Raw genomic sequence first — 18092 nt, 5'->3', positions numbered from 1 at the left:
GTGTGTGTGTGTGTGTGTGTGTGTGTGCAAGTATGCATGGGCCTTGATAAAACTCTACAGGAGGGCGAAGCAGGAAAGACAGCAATAGGACACCTCACTTTGACAACAGAATGCTGACGGCAAGCAGAATTTCAACTTGGGAGGTGACAGGGTTGAGTGAGGTGGAGAGTAGAGAGGTTGGCAGTGGTTTGGCAAAGCCTTAGTACCATCTTTGGAATTCAAGTTCATTGATACATGATTGGTGTAGGCATTATTAATAATGATTATAATTAACACATCCACATTCTACAGCCACTAAAGAGCTGAGGAGCCTCAGGGTTGGGGTGCCCTCCCCTCCCCTCCACTAGCCTCTTGTATTCTTCAATGAACCAGAGGGCTTGGCTAGAAGGATCAAAGACTTTGGGTCAAACACCCAAAACCCCAGGCACAGGGCATTCTACTAGGTTAACTTCCTAAACTGTGGAGGTCTCAGTCCTCACCTTGCTGACTCTCCCACCTGTCCTTAGGGAGAACCTTTTAAAACCAAACTCTGAACCTCTGTCAAACTTGACTTACCCACTGGTTCGCCATTTGGACAAAAATCAAACAGTTATAAACAAGCTGGCCATAGGTTAGTTACAGTCTGATTCAGTTAAAGTTAGGTGTTTAAATCAGGCACAGAATCTCAGAGGAGGCTCAGGGCGAGCTTCTGCAGAGGGCATGAAGGTGACGAAGGTAACAACATCAGAATCCACCAGGAGGCCTCTGCTGGCCCCCCCGGGGAAGCCCTAGGCCCTCCCTATCCCAGGTTGTGGGGTGACAGCAAAGGGGTTATTTGGAGGTTGGGACAGGTGTATGTGGCCAGAGTGGGCAACAGTCTTGCCTGTTCTACCCTGGCTACACTGGCAGGACCCCACATACTGGAAACGATTTACCTGGCACCTGTGGGGCCGATGTCCAAGACCTTGCCTAGGGCACTGGTGGCAGGTGGGGCCTACTTCCCCAAGTGTCACCTGTTATTCCTTTTGATTTTCCTTTGCTGGTGGGTCCCTGTTGAGGTTGCTGAGTCAGCCACTTAGGGTGAAGCGAGCCTCAGAGCACAGTGACAGTGTCATGGGCGCCCCTGACGTGTCTAATCACCTCCCTTCCGGGGTTCAGTGTCCTTGGGGAAGCCTTCTGCAAGAATCACAGCTTTGGCCATCCCCCTCCCCCCACTTTGGGTTCCCAGGTCATAGCACCAGTGATCCTGGGAAACAGGAATCTGGGTTACTGAGTGGGGGAGATGAGACGTGTGCGTGGGGTACCGAGGTCTCACTGAACATCGGATGGAGCAGCCGGTCTGCAGGACTCTGGGTATTAAACCACGGTCAGGCGTGGGGACACTGGGCTCCACAGCTGGGCTCCAAGAGCACTTGTCCCGGGGACACCCTGCCTCCGGAGAGACCCACTGGGGTAGCTGGGCCTCAGCTCCCTTCCTACATCCCCGGTCCACCTCCCAAACCCTCGTTCTGGCTCCACCGCCCCGTCTAGGGCTTCTCAGCACAGAGAAAACCTGCGGGAGTTGATGTTCATCTTGGTGACCCCGATGAGCTTGAGTGGTGCAGAAAGACTGAAGGAGGAGGCGAGGGGCGCGTCGCAGAAGAGGTCGGACAGCTCGTCCCGCTCCTCGAGCTCGTAGGTGGCGTCGTTCAGCATTCGCCGGTGGAGGTCGCAGGTCTGCTCGATCTTCAGCTTGTGGATGTCACTGCGCAGGCGCATGAGCTGCCGCGCCAGCTGCTGGTCCTGAAGCCGCATCTCCATCTGCCGAGGAAGAGCCCGGAGGGGAGGCGTCAGCGCCAGGCTGCAGGGGGAGCCGGGGTGCTGCTCAGTCCCTGACCGGCACAGACCCCGGTTAACAGACCTAGCGAACGGCTAGCATCATCATTTGGGGTCCCTTCCCTGGTGGCTGAGACGGTAAACAATCTGCCCGCAATGCGGGAGACCTTGGTTCGATCCCTGCGTTGGGAAGATCCCCTGGAGGAGGAAATGGCAACCCACTCCAGTATTCTTGCCTGGAGAATCCCCATGGACAGAGGAGCCTGGCAGGCTACAGCCCATGGGGTCGCAAAGAGTCCGACACAACTAAGCGATTAAGCACAGCACAGAGAGTAGCCTGTTCTCAGGTCAGGGAGGTGAAATCATAGAGTGAGGTGACGAATGAGGACACGCTTGCCGCAGCCCCTTGCGCTAAGCTAGATACTGTGTCCAAATCCTTTTGGAAGGCATGTGGGTCAGTCCTGGCTTGGAAGCATCTCCAGCTCAGTCTCATTGTTTACAAATGGAGTAAGGGTATAAAGAAGTGCATGGGAATGATAAATACCAAGTTCAGGAGCATGGTTACTCTGGGCAGGAAGGAGAGACTGCGATTGCGGAAGGTATTCCGGGCTTCAACTCTATTGATGCTGTTTTATATTATATGCTGGGTGGTGGGTATGCTGTCACCTTATTCTTTAAACATTTAAGAGTATTTGCAATACTTCTTATTTCAAAAGAGCCAAGCATAAATACATGCTAATCTTTATTGGATGTTTTCCTGTGAGCTAGGCACTGTTCTAAGCTTTCTGAGTAGGTATTAGTCAGCCCAGGCCACCATGCAAAATACCATAAACTGAGTGGCTTAAACAACAGATATTTATTTCTCATGGTTCTGCAGGCTGGGAAGTCCAAGTTCAAGGACTTGGTGTGCTGATTCAGTTCCCAGTGAGGACACTCTTCCTGGCTGACAGGTTCTTCCACCTTCTGTGTCCTCACGTGATGCAGAGAGTGCTCTGGTCTCTTTTCCTCTATAAGGACAATAATCCCACCAAAAGGCTCTACTCCCATGACCGGAACATCTAATCATCTTCAAAGGCCCTGCCTTCCAACACTGTCACACTGGGGCCCAGGGCTTCAACATATGAATGGGGGGCGGGGGCAGACACGAACTGGGTATGTGGATATGCAACACTTAATCTTCACTACAACTCTGGAAGTAATATCACCATCCTACTCCCAATTTCTGGGCTTCTCAGATGCTGCTAGTGGTAGAGAACCTGCCTGCCAGTGTAGGAGAAATAAGAGACTCGGGTTCGATCCCTGGGTCGAGAAGATCCCCCGGAGGAGAACATGGCAACCCACTCCAGTATTCTTGTTGGAGAATCCCATGGACAGAACAGCTTAGAGGGCTACAGTCCATGGGGTCGCAAGGAGATGGACGTGCCTGAAGTGACTTAACATGCACACATGCACTCACAATTTCTAAATGAAGAGGCAGAGGCTCAGCAAAGCCAGTCCTCATGACAAGTCACAAAGCTCACAACTGACCGAGCTGGGATGAGGCGCTCAGAAGTCAGACTCCAGAGCCCAAACCTCTGACCTCTAAGTTCTACCTCTTCAGGTAGAGCTGGATTGTGGGGCATGGGACTTGTTTTGTGCCCATGACCTAGGAGAAGCTAAGCTAAGTCACTTCAGTCGTGTCTGACTCTGTGCGACCCCATAGACGGCAGCCCACCAGGCTCCCCCATCCCTGGGATTCTCCAGGCAAGAACACTGGAGTGGGCTGCCATTTCCTTCTCCTAGGAGAAGGTTCATGATAAAGTTAGTGTTTGTTTATTTTTTCCTACTGAGGAAGAAATGGGATAATAACTCCTCACCTGGCCACACATTTACAGTTTCCAAAATTCACTTACAGGTTAACTTTGTTGGACCCATACTGCCAGCCCCAAGGTATCAGTGTGGCAGTTTGGTTGAATCCAGAAGAGTTTTAATGAGCTATTCAGTGTCCCAGCTTCATTCCCAGGGTCTCTTCAGGCTCCTAGTGGAATGTTTTCCATTAATGACACTTGGTCACTGAGGCCACCAGCTGCTCTTACTTGGCACGAGATCTGATTCCTTCTCACTGTTTACTCTGCTCTGCTTGCAAGTGGTTAATGTTTATGTACTTCTGTTTCTTCACGCTCAGCTGTGTTGTTCAGCCAGTGCTTGGAGCCAAACTGATTTAGAAAGACCAACTGTGAGATTCCAGAGGGACTTTCCTGCTGGTTATGCAAATAAACGTTAACATTCTCACTTTTCCCTCTTCAGGCTTAGAATCAAGTGCATTGCAGAAAAATTAGGGACTCCACCAATAAGCATTTCATTGCTCTATTTTCTCTCTTTCATTGTTTAATGTACTTCTACAGATCTCTTTTATCCAGATTTTATAGATGAGTAAAATCAAGATAGGAAGTCTTGCTTGGGGATCAGCAAAGTATTTAATGACCATCACCATCAAGTATTTAACAGCAAGTTCACAGCATCCAGTTCATCTGTTTACTTCTCAATCCTTGGGCATCACAACCCAGATGCATTGCCAATCAGACAACTCTAGTAGAGCCAAATTAATGATGGCAGGCTCGCCAGAGGGTGACTGTTCATTCATTCACTTATCTGGAAGCTGGGCTAGGTGCTGCCTAAGCCCTTCTGAAGGAGATGGGGGTCCAGTTTGTCTGAAAGATAGTGCCAGCTCACATCACTGCTTTATTTAACATGGTCTTCTGCGAGTTTGGCTTGAACCACTTCTTTTTGAGGTTTCCTGTAATTTGAAGATCGATCTCTATGAAAGCTAGGAAGCCTATGGCTCAGATGTGAACCCAGAAACTGGCCTCATTGGATCTTCAATCTGAAAATATCCTCTAAAGTTGGAGAATTTCAGTTTCGACCAGGTGTCTGCAAGTCTCTGTGAGATGTGGTGGGTGGGGATGCCTGATGGGAGAAAGGGGCTATTTTTCTATGGCAAATAGATTTGGTCAAGAGTCTGAGAACAATTTAGGGTTGAAAAATCAGCTGAAAGAGCGGTGATAGTAAGGCACCTGACTAATTTTCTTGGACAAGGCCACCTTGGTGGAGCCACCTGCCACCCACTGAGCTTGGAGGTGTTCACCTCTGCCTAGAAGGAAGGAAACCGCTTCCGGGGGGGTGGGTGGTGACCTGGTCACTCCCCTTGTTGGAGCCCCAACACTGGAAGGGGCTGGGAATTCTGTTTCCTCCACTGCCTTGGTCCTGAGGACACATGATCATGTGAGCAGCCCATCCTAGGACTCGCCTGCAAGACATATTTTGTTATGACTCCTGAATAGAAATCCACTATTTCACTTGATAGTCAAAGAAACAGTGTTTGTTCCAGGGCTTCAAGAAAAAGCAGCAGCGCTGGCCTTATCCCCACCTCCTCTGCAGACCACACAGGAGTTTTCCAAGGGGACTCCACACCTTAAATCCTAAACGGAGTCCTCGGTGAAGAGGTAACTTCACTGCAATCAAACCAAATCCATATAGAATCAAGTTTTATGAGCCCCTGCAGAAACCTGAGTAAAATGTGCAGAGCTAAGAGGCTCTTTCCCCCACCGCTAGGATGTTTTCAATTGTGTTAAAATACACAGAGGATAAAACCTGACCGTCTAAACCATTGTGAAGTGTGCAGTTCAGTGGCATTAAAAACTTTTACATTGCTGTGTGACCATCACTGCCAACTCTCTTCAGAATTTCTTTCCATCTTGCAAACTTGGAGCTCCATCTCCATTAATTAATAACTGCCCATTTCCCCTCCCTTAGCCCCTGGCAACTACCATTCTTTGAATCTGACTATCTGGTTACCTCGAGTAAGTGGAATCAGTACATTATTTACTGTTTTGTGACCGTCATATTTCTTTCATTCGAGATTCATTCACGTTGTAGCACGAGTCAGATTTCCTTTCTAAAGCTGATGGATATTCCACTGAGTGTATAGCTCACATGTGCCTTATCCGCTCATCCATGGGTGAATGGGTGTCTGGGCTGCTTCCAGTTCTTGGCTCTTGTGAATAGCGCTGCTTTGAACACAGGTGCAGCAGGCTCTGAGTCCCTGCTTTTGCTTCTTTTGGGTGAAAACTAAGAAGTGGAATTGCTGGATCATGTAGTTATCCTGTTTAAGTTTTTGAGGAATCGCCATACTGTTCTCCGCACCGTTTTACTGCAGTTCTTGTTTTTATTCCTGCCAGTCCAGAGGCAGGAGTAGTCAGTTCCTCTTTTAACTCTCCAGGAAATCACTAATGACCCATGAGACTCGGACAAAGAGACCTCACAGCAAACCACTTACACACGCAGATTCTTCTGTTTCCTGAGTTTCCTTGGCCGCCACCCTCGATTCTCCCTTTCTATCCCCCCACCCTGGAGCCTTTCCACTCATCATACCCCCTCATCTCATCAAAGACAACTGGAGAAATCTCCCTCCTCCTCTTGCAGATGTTGTTGTTAAGTTGCTAAGTTGTATCTGACTCTTTTGTGGCCCCCATGGACAGTAGCTCTCCAGGCTCCTCTGTCCCTTGGATTGTCCAGGCAAGAATACTGGAGTGGGTTGCCATTTCCTCCTTCAGGGGATCTTCCCAACCCAGGGGTCAAACTTGAGTGTCCTGCACTGACAAGTGGATTCTTTACACTTGAGCCACCGGGGAAGCCCTTCCTCTTGCAAAGCAACTTAATTACCACCTTTAGTTACATCTTCCCTCCCTTGGAGTTTCACCTTTCACCTTAAGAAACAACCAATCTCTCCAAATAAGATCAACTGCAAGGAGATCCAACTAGTCCATTCTGAAGGAAATCAACCCTGGGATTTCTTTGGAAGGAATGATGTTGAAGGTGAAACTCCAGTACTTCTCACCTCATGAGAAGAGTTGACTCATTGGAAAAGACTTTGATGCTGGGAGGGGTTGGGGGCAGGAGGAGAAAGGGACGACCGAGGATGAGATGGCTGGATGGCATCACGGACTCGATGGACATGAGTCTGAGTGAACTCCTGGAGATGGTGATGAACAGCGAGGCCTGGCGTGCTTTGATTCATGGGGTCGCAAAGAGTCGGACACAACTGAGCGACTGAACTGAACTGAACTGAACTGATACCATTTTTCTAAATTCCACAAAACATACAGATACCGAGGAGGAAGGAAGGCCAGGATGAACTGGGAGATTGGGATCAACATCTATACACTACTGATACTATGCATAAAATAGATAATAAGGACCTACTGTATTTCACAGGGAACTCTACTCAACACTCTGTAATGACGTATATAGGGAAAAAAATTTTTTTAAGAGTGGATATATGTAAATATATAGCTGGTTCACTTTGCTGTATACCTGAAACTAACACAACATTGTAAAGCAACTCTACTCCAATAGACATTAATTTTAAAAATCCCCTTTCAATCAGTTTGACTTAAGATAGTCAGTGGTAGCTTCTGTTGCCTGAGACCAAGTTCCATGACTGGTACAATAAGTTTTTCCTGCCCTCAAATGAAAGAAAGAGAGAAAGAAACAGGCTCTCCTAAGAGCCATTCTTATCTGACTCAGAGAATCAAACGTGTGTTGCCTGCAGCCAAGCACTCAGAGCAGCACAACTATTTCAACAGGGCCTGGGTCAGCAGCCACCCAGCCCCGCCTCCCCTCTTTGGTGCGTGTGCTTTCTCACCCAGTGGGAACACACCCTTTCACTATGCCCTAATTATAGGATTTCTGGAGTTACAGGCTGCGCCTCTGAGAATCCTGTAAGTATCTTTATCCCGCAGAGACCACAGGCCACCCTGGGAGGGGGACTACAAATCACATGTCCTACACCTGAGCCTTTGCCAGGGCGAGCATTAAGCCCACATGGATGGTGAGTCACTGGGACCAGGTTTTAGGGTCAGCGTCTCTGTCTTTTTAATAAAGGCTCAAAACTGGAAGGCCCTGTCCAATCTCCATATTCCATATCTAGGAAGGACCTAGATGGTGGAATTCTTGCCTTTATTTGACTGGCATTGCTGGAGAAGGCAATGGCACCCCTCTCCAGTACTCTTGCCTGGAAAATCCCATGGACAGAGGAGCCTGGTAGGCTGCAGTCCATGGGGCTGCAAAGAGCTGGACACGACTGAGTGACTTCTTTCACTTTTCACTTTCATGCATTGGAGAAGGAAATGGCAACTGACTCCAGTGTTCTTGCCTGGAGAATCCCTGGGATGGCAGAGCCTGGTGGGCAGCCATCTCTGGGGTCGCACAGGGTTGGACACGACTGAAGTGACTTAGCAGCAGCAGCAGCAGCTCAGCTTATATGGCATATTACTTCTGATCTACTTGCTTCCTGCAGTTCTTGGAAAGGGCATTATTCAGGTAGACAGGGGAAAAAAAAAATCCCAAGGTGATCGAGGACATTTTGTTCAATCCCTGTTTCTAAGGCTGGTGTCTAAGCTATTCTAACCTCAGCTCAGCTCAGTCGTGTCCGACTCTTTGTCACCCCATGGACTATAGCCCACCAGGCTCCTCTGTCCATGGGATTCTTCAGGCAAGAACACTGGAGTCGGTTGCCATTTCCTCCTCCAGGGGATCTTCCCGACCCAGGGATCGAACCCGAGTCTCCCGCATCACCTGCAGTGGTAGGCGGATTCTTTACCACTGAGCCACCTGGGAAGCCCAGCCTAACAGCTACAATTAATCTTTGATTGATGCTGAAGAGAGACTGGGTATAAAGTCCAAGCCACTCTCTCAGAAACATGCTCCCTTTTCTATGGGACTTAATGCTGGAAACTTGGAAACAGTTTTTGTAACCTGTCTCATGATTTAACTAAAGGTCCAGTACTTTTTTAATCAGCATTGTTCAGACACACACTTAGAAGCCTGGACAAAACATGATTCCGTATTTGATCTTGGCCTCTCAGAAAGAGCCAGAATCATGCTGTGAGGAAAGAAAGCAAGGCTTGTCACTGAAGTGTGCTGCTGGTTGACAATCTCAGATGCTGGGAAAAATGAAAAAAAACTTTTCAGACACCCCTAGAAACCAAACTGTGTTTGTGAATTGATTTCCAGGAGATGCTGTCAACTCGAGGAGAGGGTGGAACATGTTTCTCAGCCTCCACTTACTCTGCAGCCCCCCGCCTTGGGTCTGGGGCAGGTACAAGCTGCATGGCGGGTCTCCTGATGTTGCTGGCTGGGGGTGAGGGTGGGGACAGGTACCATGGCTGGGTCTGGGGGGGTTCCTCCAAGGTCTGGGGGGGTTCCTCCAAGGTGCTCTCCTGATCCCCCTGGAGCCATCGTCTGCTGGGAGGGGAAGTCAGAGCAGAGCCCCGGAGCTGGGACAGAGGGCAGGAGCTGCTTCAGGCCCCACCAGGGACTCTCCGTCACCAGTGGTGAGTCATACCCTACACACTCTATGATAAGGTCTTTGATTTTCAAACTTGGAAGGTCCCAGGCCAAATTACCAGCTACACAGGTGAGGCTGACCTTTGAGAAGAATGTGTGATGCATTCTGCAGGCCTCCTGGTCTGTACCCAGAGCCTGTGGCTTCTAGTCTGCTTTGATCTGAATCTTTGTGTCCATCCTTCCCCATATGTTGAAACCCTAATGCCCAACGTGTTGGTATTAGGAGGTGGGTCTTTGGGAGGTGGTGAGGTCACGAGGGGTATGGACCCCTCATGAAGGTTTTTGCTGTTGTTTAGTCACTTATGTCTGACTCTTCACGACCCCATGGGCTGTAGCCTACCAGGCTCCTCTGTCCATGAGATTTTCCAGGCAAGAAAACTGGAGTGGGTTGCCATTTCCTTCTCCAGGGGATCTTCCCGACCCAGGGATCAAACTCAGGTCTTTCATTGGCAGGTGCATTCTTTACCACTGAGCCATCAGGGAAGCCCCATGATGGGGCTGTTCTTATCAAAGAACGAAGATTTACTGTTCTTATCAAAGAGACCCTAGAGAGTCCCCTTGCCCCTTCCATTGTGTGAGGACATAGCGAGAAGTCTTTAACTCAGAAAAGGACCCTCTCCTGACCATGCTGGGACCCTGATCCCAGACTTCTAGCCTCTGGAATTGTGATAATTGAATATCTGTGGCTTACCAACCACCTAGCTGGAGAAGTCTAACTCAGAAAAGGACCCTCTCCTGACCATACTGGGACCCTGATCCCAGACTTCTAGCCTCTGGAACTGTGATAATGGAATATCTGTGGCTTACCAACCACCTAGCTGGAGAAGTCTAACTCAGAAAAGGACCCTCTCCTGATCATGCTGGGACCCTGATCCCAGACTTCTAGCCTCTGGAACTGTGATAACTGAATATCTGTGGCTTATCAATTCCACCTGCAGCAGCCGGAATGGACACAGACAGTTCCTTTCCAGCCCATAAGGAGATGAGGGGTTCTGGCAGGTGATGTGACCCCCTCTGCTCGTCCCCTTCCCCTACCTCATAAGAGGGAGCCCTGGAAACCGTACACCCAAGAAAGGAATTCTGTGCTCAAAAGTGAGAGAGGAGAGAGGGGCACTGCTGCCAGGGGCAGGTGAGCACACCGACACTCACCTCTCACCTGCACCAGCCGCCTCTCTGCCTCCCTCCCGCTCTCTGCACTCAGCCCTTCAGTCAAGAGGCCAGTGGTCAGGTTTCTCCCCTTCTGAAGCAAACCCTTCAAATGTACAACCAGCCCTCTTGGCTCCCTTGCTCTCTCCTTGCTCGGGCCCCCATTCTCAGCCCCTGGCCCTTTGAAGCAGCCATGCTGGGTCTGTGTCCTCTCTTTCAGAACCAACCCTTCCCATGCCAACATCCTCAGGCCCAGCTCAGCCCTTGCCCCCGAGTCGTGAAGGGTGAGAGAGACTCCCACGTTGGACTCCTCCTACCACAGCACCTACACACGGCTCTGGCTACCTCCCCATGCTCAACCACTCAGTTGTGTCCCACACTTTGTGATCCCCTGGACTGTAGCCGCCAGGGTCCTCTATCCATGGAATTCTCCAGGCAAGAATAGTGGAATAGGTAGTCATGCCCTCCTCCAGGGGATCTTCCCAACCCAGGGATCGAACCCTTGTCTCCGGCATTGCAGGCGGATTCTTTACTGCTGAGCCACCAGGGAAACATCTTTATCAATTCTTTCAGTTCAGTTCAGTCGCTCAGTCGTGTCTGACTCTGCGACCCCATGAATTGCAGCACGCCAGGCCTCCCTGTCCATCACCAACTCCTGGAGTTCACTCAGACTCACGTCCATCAAGTCGGTGATGCCATCCAGCCATCTCATCTTCTGTTGTCCCCTTCTCCTCCTGCCCCCAATCCCTCCTAGCATCAGAGTCTTTTCCAATGAGTCAACTCTTCCCATGAGGTGGCCAAGTATTGGAGTTTCAGCCTCAACATCAGTCCTTCCAATGAACACCCAGGACTGGTCTCCTTTAGGATGGACTGGTTGGATCTCCTTGCAGTCCAAGGGACTCTCAAGAGTCTTCTCCAACACCACAGTTCAAAAGCATCAATTCTTTGGCACTCAGCTTTCTTCATAGTCCAACTCTCACATCCATACATGACCACTGGAAAAACCATAGCCTTGACTAGATGGACCTTTGTTGGCAAAGTAATATCTCTGCTTTTTAATATGCTGTCTAGGTTGGTCATAACTTTCCTTCCAAGGAGTAAACCGTCTCTTAATCTCCTAGCTGCAATCACCATCTGCAGTGGTTTTGGAGACCCCCTAAAATAAAGTCTGACACTGTTTCCACTGTTTCCCCATCTATTTGCCATGAAGAGATGGGACTGGATGCCATGATCTTAGTTTTCTGAATGTTGAGTTTTAAGCCAGCTTTTTTACTCTCCTCTTTCACTTTCATCAGGAGGCTTTTAAGTTCCTCTTCACTTTCTGCCATAAGGGTGGTGTCATCTGCATAGCTGAAGTTATTGATCAATTCTTTAGTAACAACTAAGAGGCAGTGTCTGGCCAGATTAACAGGACAGTCTTCCTCCTGCAGGAACAACAGGCAGAAAGCCCAGCTACATGGAGGAGCCTTGAGTAAAGGTACACTAGAGCTAGAAACCCTTGTGCATCGTACCTCATCTCAGCCAGCACCCAGCCTGGATGGCTCTGAGCAACTAATTATTCTCACCATGCTCCGGGCATGGCTCCCCCCATCCCTGCTTTAGGGTTGTTACCAGACATTGCTTATAACAGGGGTCCCGTTCTGAGATCAGAAGAATTTTAAATGCAGGCTTTTTGACAACTCCTGGCCCCACTGACTTGAACATCTGATGTAAGCACTGGTACCCAGTACACAGGGAAGAGATCTGGGTCCAAAGCCTGGAGATGCGGGTCTTGGCTTAGTCACACCCTTGTGTAAGACCTTGGAGAAGTTACTTAAACTCTCTGACCCTCAGGCTCATCATCGTTCTAAGCCTCAGTCTTCTCATAAAATGGGAAGAGCGAATACCTCCAATTCTTCTCACTTAGATACTGCATGTAAAAGTGCTTTGGGGACCATAAGATGCTTCCTAGGTGGGCAGGGTTAATGTGGGTATCATCTTCATGCCTCTCACCTCCATCCCTATCAGAAGATGCTCAGTGAGCCTGAATTGTCATTCGGCCATTATCATTCAGTGGCAATGGATAACACTGGCCTCAGAGGGCAGTGGGTGGACACCCTAGTCACATGCTTGTCAAGCGGGCAGCACAGGCAAGAGAAGGTTAACCTGGAGAAGCTGGACATGAGCTGTGGGCACAGAGGGGCCAGCTGGGTCCGCGGCTACAGGACTCCTGACACAGCAGACCTTACAGTTATTAAAACCTGGCAGGTTTCTTTTCCTTTTTCTAACAACCATAAACACCTTTTTGGCGGGAGGCTTTGTCTGTGGGGATCAAACACCTGCGTGAAGCTTAGAGAAAAATATCTGTTGATGCTCAGGGGTTCTTGCCACAGAGACAAGCACTTAGGAAGCTGGGATTTTTATTTTTTATTTTTTATTTTTTTGGTTTTAGTTTTGGCTCTGCACAGGCCAAGGAGATGATTTCTCCCTTTCCTTTATCCTTCAAGCTGGTAAGGGGAATGCTTTAGGATTGAAGACAGAAGGCAGAAGGGAGCATCTCTTTTCTCTTGGGCTGTGAACTCTAGCGTCAGAGGTTCCCGATGTTCTGAATTCCAGGCTTAGCTAGAGGGCTGAGTCCCACAGCTTCAGGGCCATGCCCTTTCTAGCTGACCCCTTCCTGAAGCATTGCCCGCCACCCCCTCTATCACCAACTCCAGGCTCCTTGGCCACCCTAATGAGGCTACTCTGGAGGTGGAAAGCTGGAGGCTGTGACCTCTAGCAGTGGGAGCAACCCGGATCAAGCTGAGTCACAGAGGGTCATTTCACCCGCCTCCAAGTCTGTCTTCCAAGAAAGCAAACCTGGGGAGTCAGGGGGCCGATGCTGCCAAGTACAGAGCTGGCAGCCCTGCCTGCCATGGCTGGGTGGCAACACCTCTCCTGGACACTCGGGGAACCAAAGGTCAGGTCTTGCTGGCTGGAGAAATAGTGCCAGCAGGGTTTTTAAGTATTCCCACCTTCCTTCTACCCACAATGAGTGACTCTGAAGGAACACCCACTACTTGCAAGTCCCTGGGGCTGTCAGAAGTGCCTGAACTTGCCCTGCAGTCAAGGCTGAGAGGGAGGGCAGACCCTGACGGCGCTGCTAGGAACCTCTCTGGCCTTGGAAATAAACCAACATTCAAGCAGTCACTCTACCTTTGAACTGGCCTCCTTGGAGGCAGGAGTGGACCACCCATCCTTACAGACCCAACTTCACCTGCCTCTAGGAAGGTCAGCAATTGACAACAAGCACCTCACTCATTCCCTGGGTCGGGAAGATCCCCTGGAGGAGGAAATGGCAACCCACTCCAGTATTATTGCTGGAAAATCCCATGGACAGAGGAACTTGGCAGGCTATAGTCCACGGGGTCCCAAAGAGTCAGACACACCTGAGCACGCACACACCTCACTCACTGCATCAACTGTCCCCGGATAAGACAGAGACCTGTTAAGGGCACAAACCCACGACTGAGCCCAAACTCCCAAGCAACTGAGTTTGGCATCGTGGAGGGCAAACAGCCACATGGCTGACTGAACTGCAGATTTTTAATTGGTTTCCTTGGCCACATCAAGAGAAAAGACCTATTTGCAAGTGAACCTGACAAATTGCCAGAGAGAGTCCACCCAGGTACAGAGAAAACTCGACTCTGGGCTTAAAATAAAACAAAGGTTATTGAAACCAATTTTGAAATGACTATTTTTTTTTAATGGGTAATTTGTAATGACAACTTCAACAAGTTAATAGATGACAAATTAGGAAAACAATGACATGAAGTCGATGTTTGAGACTTAACACTAGAGAATGGGCATGTTGATCAAACGTTCGACTGTTTTCAGGCCAAGCAAAGGACTTTATAGGTTGCCTTTGTTAGTGTTTAATCTTAGAAGCAGGCAGAGTTGCATATTTAAGTTGGCCTGCCTGCCCATCTGCATTAGGGCTGCTCTGGCCTCAGACTCACAGTCTTCTGAACAAACTCAGCTTGTAGACTACTCAGCATGGGATGCTGTGACTTTAACTCAGGAAACCCAAGCCTGAAGGGTAGATGTGGCAGGGACAGGGCTTGGGGCACAAGCTTGGGGGTCCTGGGACTTCCCTCTGAGGTTCTGTCTTGGTTCTCTGACCCCAGTCTTGCCTGCTTTTCAGTCCTAGATTCTCAAAAGTGTGGTCCGTGGACCAGCAGTACAGCACTATCTTGGAGCTTGTTGGAAATTCGGAATCATGGATTTCATTCCTGTAGGATCAGAATCTTCATTTTAACAAGATCAGAATCCTCCCATTAGAGTTAGAGAGTCTCTGCTTTGAGAGTTTCTCTACCTGCCACCTGAAGAGGCCTGCCCGATGACAGGGCCCTGTGGGGGGACCCCCCCTCACCCACGGCCTCTCTCCCCAAAGCTCTGCTGTCACTGGTAAAGGCTGAGTTCACCACTTGCTAGTCATATAATTCTGGGCAGGTTGTCTGACTCCTATGAGCCTCAGTTTACTCATCTGTATAATGGAGACAATAATAGCAATTGCACAGGTCTGTTCCAGGATTCAAAGAGACCACAGTGTAAGGGCTGGACTCTCACCAATTTTGTTTCTCCCTCTGCCCCACCCTACACATTCTGTTGACTGCCTGCCGACATCTCTTGTGAATTGACATTTTTAGGAGCCACAGAACAAAATCAACTGCCTTTGGAAGACACCACATAGTACACTGGTTAAGAAGAGCCAAACGACGCAGTTTTGCATGCCTTCTCATGTGCTGAGCGCCACCACTGATGGGAGTCTGCCATGGCCACGGGCAGAAAAAGAGTTGAGCTGCTGGTCCCAGCTCCCAATGCACGCCCAGTGCTCACACTTACTCCACCTGGCTGCCCTCTCATCCAGTGTGTCAGTTGCTTAGTCGTGTCCGACTCTGCAACCCCATGGACTGTAGCCCACCAGGCTCCTCTGTCTATGGGATTCTCCAGGCAAGAATACTGGAGTGGGTTGCCATTCCCTTCTCCAGGGGGTCTTTCCGACCCAGAGATCTAATCCAGGTCTCCTGAATTGCACGCAGGTGGATTTTTACATTCTGAGCCACCAGAGAAGCCTTGGTTTCTTGGCCATTTCTAGTCTCCGAGGCTCAGCCCAAAGCCTTCACCCCCGCCAGGCCTGATCAGCCGTGTCACCCCAGGCATCTCCCTGTTCACCCCTCAGTGTGCACAGAGCACTGCTGGGCTGAGCCCAAGCTACACAGCCCCACTGCCCAGCACAGCGCCGTGGGGAGAGTGGCTGCCGAATAAAGGATCACAAGGGCAGATGGCAGAGGGACAGGGCTTCAGACAGGAAGAGGCACAGTCACAGTCCAGAAAGGAGTGCCAGACCCGACTTCACCTGGCTCTAGGAGGATCAGCAATTGACAACAAGCACCTCACTCGTTCCTTGAACCGCTCAGCTCTTGGACCATTCAGTGTGGAATGCTGTGGCTTCGGGGTGGCATCAGGAAGGCTGGGGACACCTTCAGAACATGGGCCCAGGCTCTCTATAAGTACTGTGGTTGGGGGCTGATGGACACATGGGCCACATGGACCTACATAACAATGAGGCCCACCCTTGTCTGAATAGGAAGATGTGAAGTTAGCAGGGGAAGAGAGAGAGACAGAGAAAGGCTTGGACAGCTGCTTACTTACCAGTTCCTTCCTGAGCCAGGCTATAGCTTCGTCGATGCTCTCAAAGCCCTCCAGCTTGCCAGTGGGCTGGGCCCCGTCGTCCCGGGTCGCGCTCCCATTAGGTGGGGGATGCGGCCTGAGTGCCCTCGTTCGCAGGAGCGAGGGTTCCTCCTCCGCAGAGCCCCGCGGCTCGGCCGCCGGCCTTGGGAAGGACCATGTCTGCTCCTCCAGCCTGGCCTGCCACTCCAGGTAGGAAGGCCTGCGGGTCTCCAGCCTCAGTTTCTCCGTGAGGGCCTTCAGGCTCCGGAGGTGGTCATCTGGAGGTGGGGTTTTTCCTGCCGGCCCTTCTTCCCCAGCAGCCACTTCTTCTACTTGGATCTGGGGCACAGACATTCTAGAACCTGCCCGGACAGCCAGACATGAGAGGTGGTGGAAGGTGCCGTGGGATTCCTGGTGGGCAGCAAGGTTGGGTCCTGCTCTGAAAGGGTCTCATCCAGTGGGGGCCGAGGATCCCAGGGGCATCGCTAGGAAGGGCGCAGCTCCTGGAGTCTAGAGGGGGCAGAGGGGGACCCGCACAGTGTCCACTGGAGCAGCTGCCGACGTTCAGGGCTTAAGAGGCTTCCTGGAGTGCTGTGGGCGCCATGCTTTGCAAGAGGCAGGAACAGACAAGCATTAGCAGGAATCTTTGGGGGTTGCTTTGCCAAGAAGATCTATCAGTGCTTGAGGGGCAGGCAGATCAGACTCCAGTGGGGAAGCAGGATGGACCCGGTCCCCTTCGCAGGAAGGGCAGGCGGCGGGAAGCTGCTGGCTGGTGTGGGACCTGCAGGAAGGATTGGAATGACGTCAGTGCTGACCCCTCCCTTGGACGCAGTCTCAGGAGGGGACGCGGAGGCTCAGAGAGGCTTAGTGCCTGAAGTCGATGCAGGAAAGATGGACTTTGTACACTGTTTTACCATTTAGGAAATGGTTCCACCCCTATTATCTCATTTAATCCTCCCTGTAAGTCTATAATTACTTATTTTTGTCTCCATGTTATGCATGAGGAGTCAGAGTCTCCAGAGGCTACATGGCTCACCCAAGAGCTCCCAGTGATTAGTAAGGACGCAGGCTCAGGTCTCTTTGAGCTAAGGCTGCCAGCGGGAGGGAAAGGGTAGTCCCCAGGCAGACTCAGGTGAGCCTTGAGTCCAGAGACCCCTGACTCTGCCTCACCCTGCCCACTACAGCCCCTTCCTAGGCTCTGGTTCCTCAGGGCGAGTCCTGCTGCACACCTTCAGCTTCTTTCTCCAAGGACAACACCTTACCTCACCTCAGCAGAGCAGGAAGCAAAGAAACCTGCAGAGGAAGAGCAGGCTACACTCAGGTGGATTGTTAAATGGAGCGAGGCCATGACTCACCTTCTACAAAGATGGTTCTCACATTCACCTAATATGCCCACACAGCAGCACCTCCCGGGCTGGGGCTGCACTTCTCTGATCTGACTTGGCCTTCCCACCCCCACGGAGGAGGTGAGAGCCAGGCCCTTGTCCCATCACAGGGAGGCAGGGAAGTAACTGAGCCAGAATCAGGCCCTGGGCTCCCAGCCTCCATGTCCCACAGGGTCTGGGCAGGTGGAGGTGGGCCATCAGAGTGGGAGAGCTTTCATTTGCGCAGAGAAGAGGAGTCCTTGGTTTTCAGGGTGAAAATGTGTGTGAGGGCATGAGGTTGGGCAAAAGACTGAACTGGTATGGAACAACGTCCAAGATAAAGCTTACGTGGGGGAAAAAAAAAAACAAGACATCTGCAGCCCGGAGGGGACACTTGGTATTGAAAAGGTGGGGAATGAAGAGATTTGTATCGACCTGGATGTGCCTAAGGAGAAAAACTGAAACCAAGAGTTGTGATTGTGTGTCTAGGGTGATGGGAACCAGGCATCAGGCGATGGTGTGAGGGCTGGGCCACTCGGGAGGCTGTGGGCTCATCTCCCACCTGGGCTTGGAGTTATTCAAGAGCTGAGCCTGCTGTCTCTCTGGACTGTTCCTGCAACCCCTTCCTGAGATCGCATCTGACCAGAGGGATGTATTGCACCTGGCTCCAGGAATGAAAAGAAATCTTCCCCCTGCTGATGGCAGAGAAAC

At 50.6% G+C, this 18092-nt stretch overlaps 1 protein-coding gene across 2 annotated transcripts in view; it reads right to left on the bottom strand.

Annotated features, from left to right (window-relative positions):
- Positions 1-18092, bottom strand: part of FAM167A (family with sequence similarity 167 member A) — a 32646-nt gene that overhangs the window by 1292 nt on the left and 13262 nt on the right. For both annotated transcript variants that reach the window (XM_040233693.1, XM_040233772.1), the window contains exons 2-3: positions 16000-16798; positions 1-1779 (exon numbers count right to left, since the gene is read on the bottom strand). The exon at positions 1-1779 is cut by the window's left edge and continues 1292 nt beyond it. In XM_040233693.1, coding sequence (XP_040089627.1) covers positions 1516-1779; positions 16000-16371 — 636 coding nt within the window. In that variant the 5' untranslated portion in view covers positions 16372-16798 and the 3' untranslated portion in view covers positions 1-1515. The remainder of the gene's footprint in view (positions 1780-15999; positions 16799-18092) is intronic.

The sequence above is a fragment of the Oryx dammah genome, unplaced genomic scaffold (assembly GCF_014754425.2).
Source record: "Oryx dammah isolate SB20612 unplaced genomic scaffold, SCBI_Odam_1.1 HiC_scaffold_1, whole genome shotgun sequence".
NCBI lineage: Eukaryota > Metazoa > Chordata > Mammalia > Artiodactyla > Bovidae > Oryx > Oryx dammah.
This window is presented reverse-complemented; position numbering and strand designations above follow the sequence as displayed.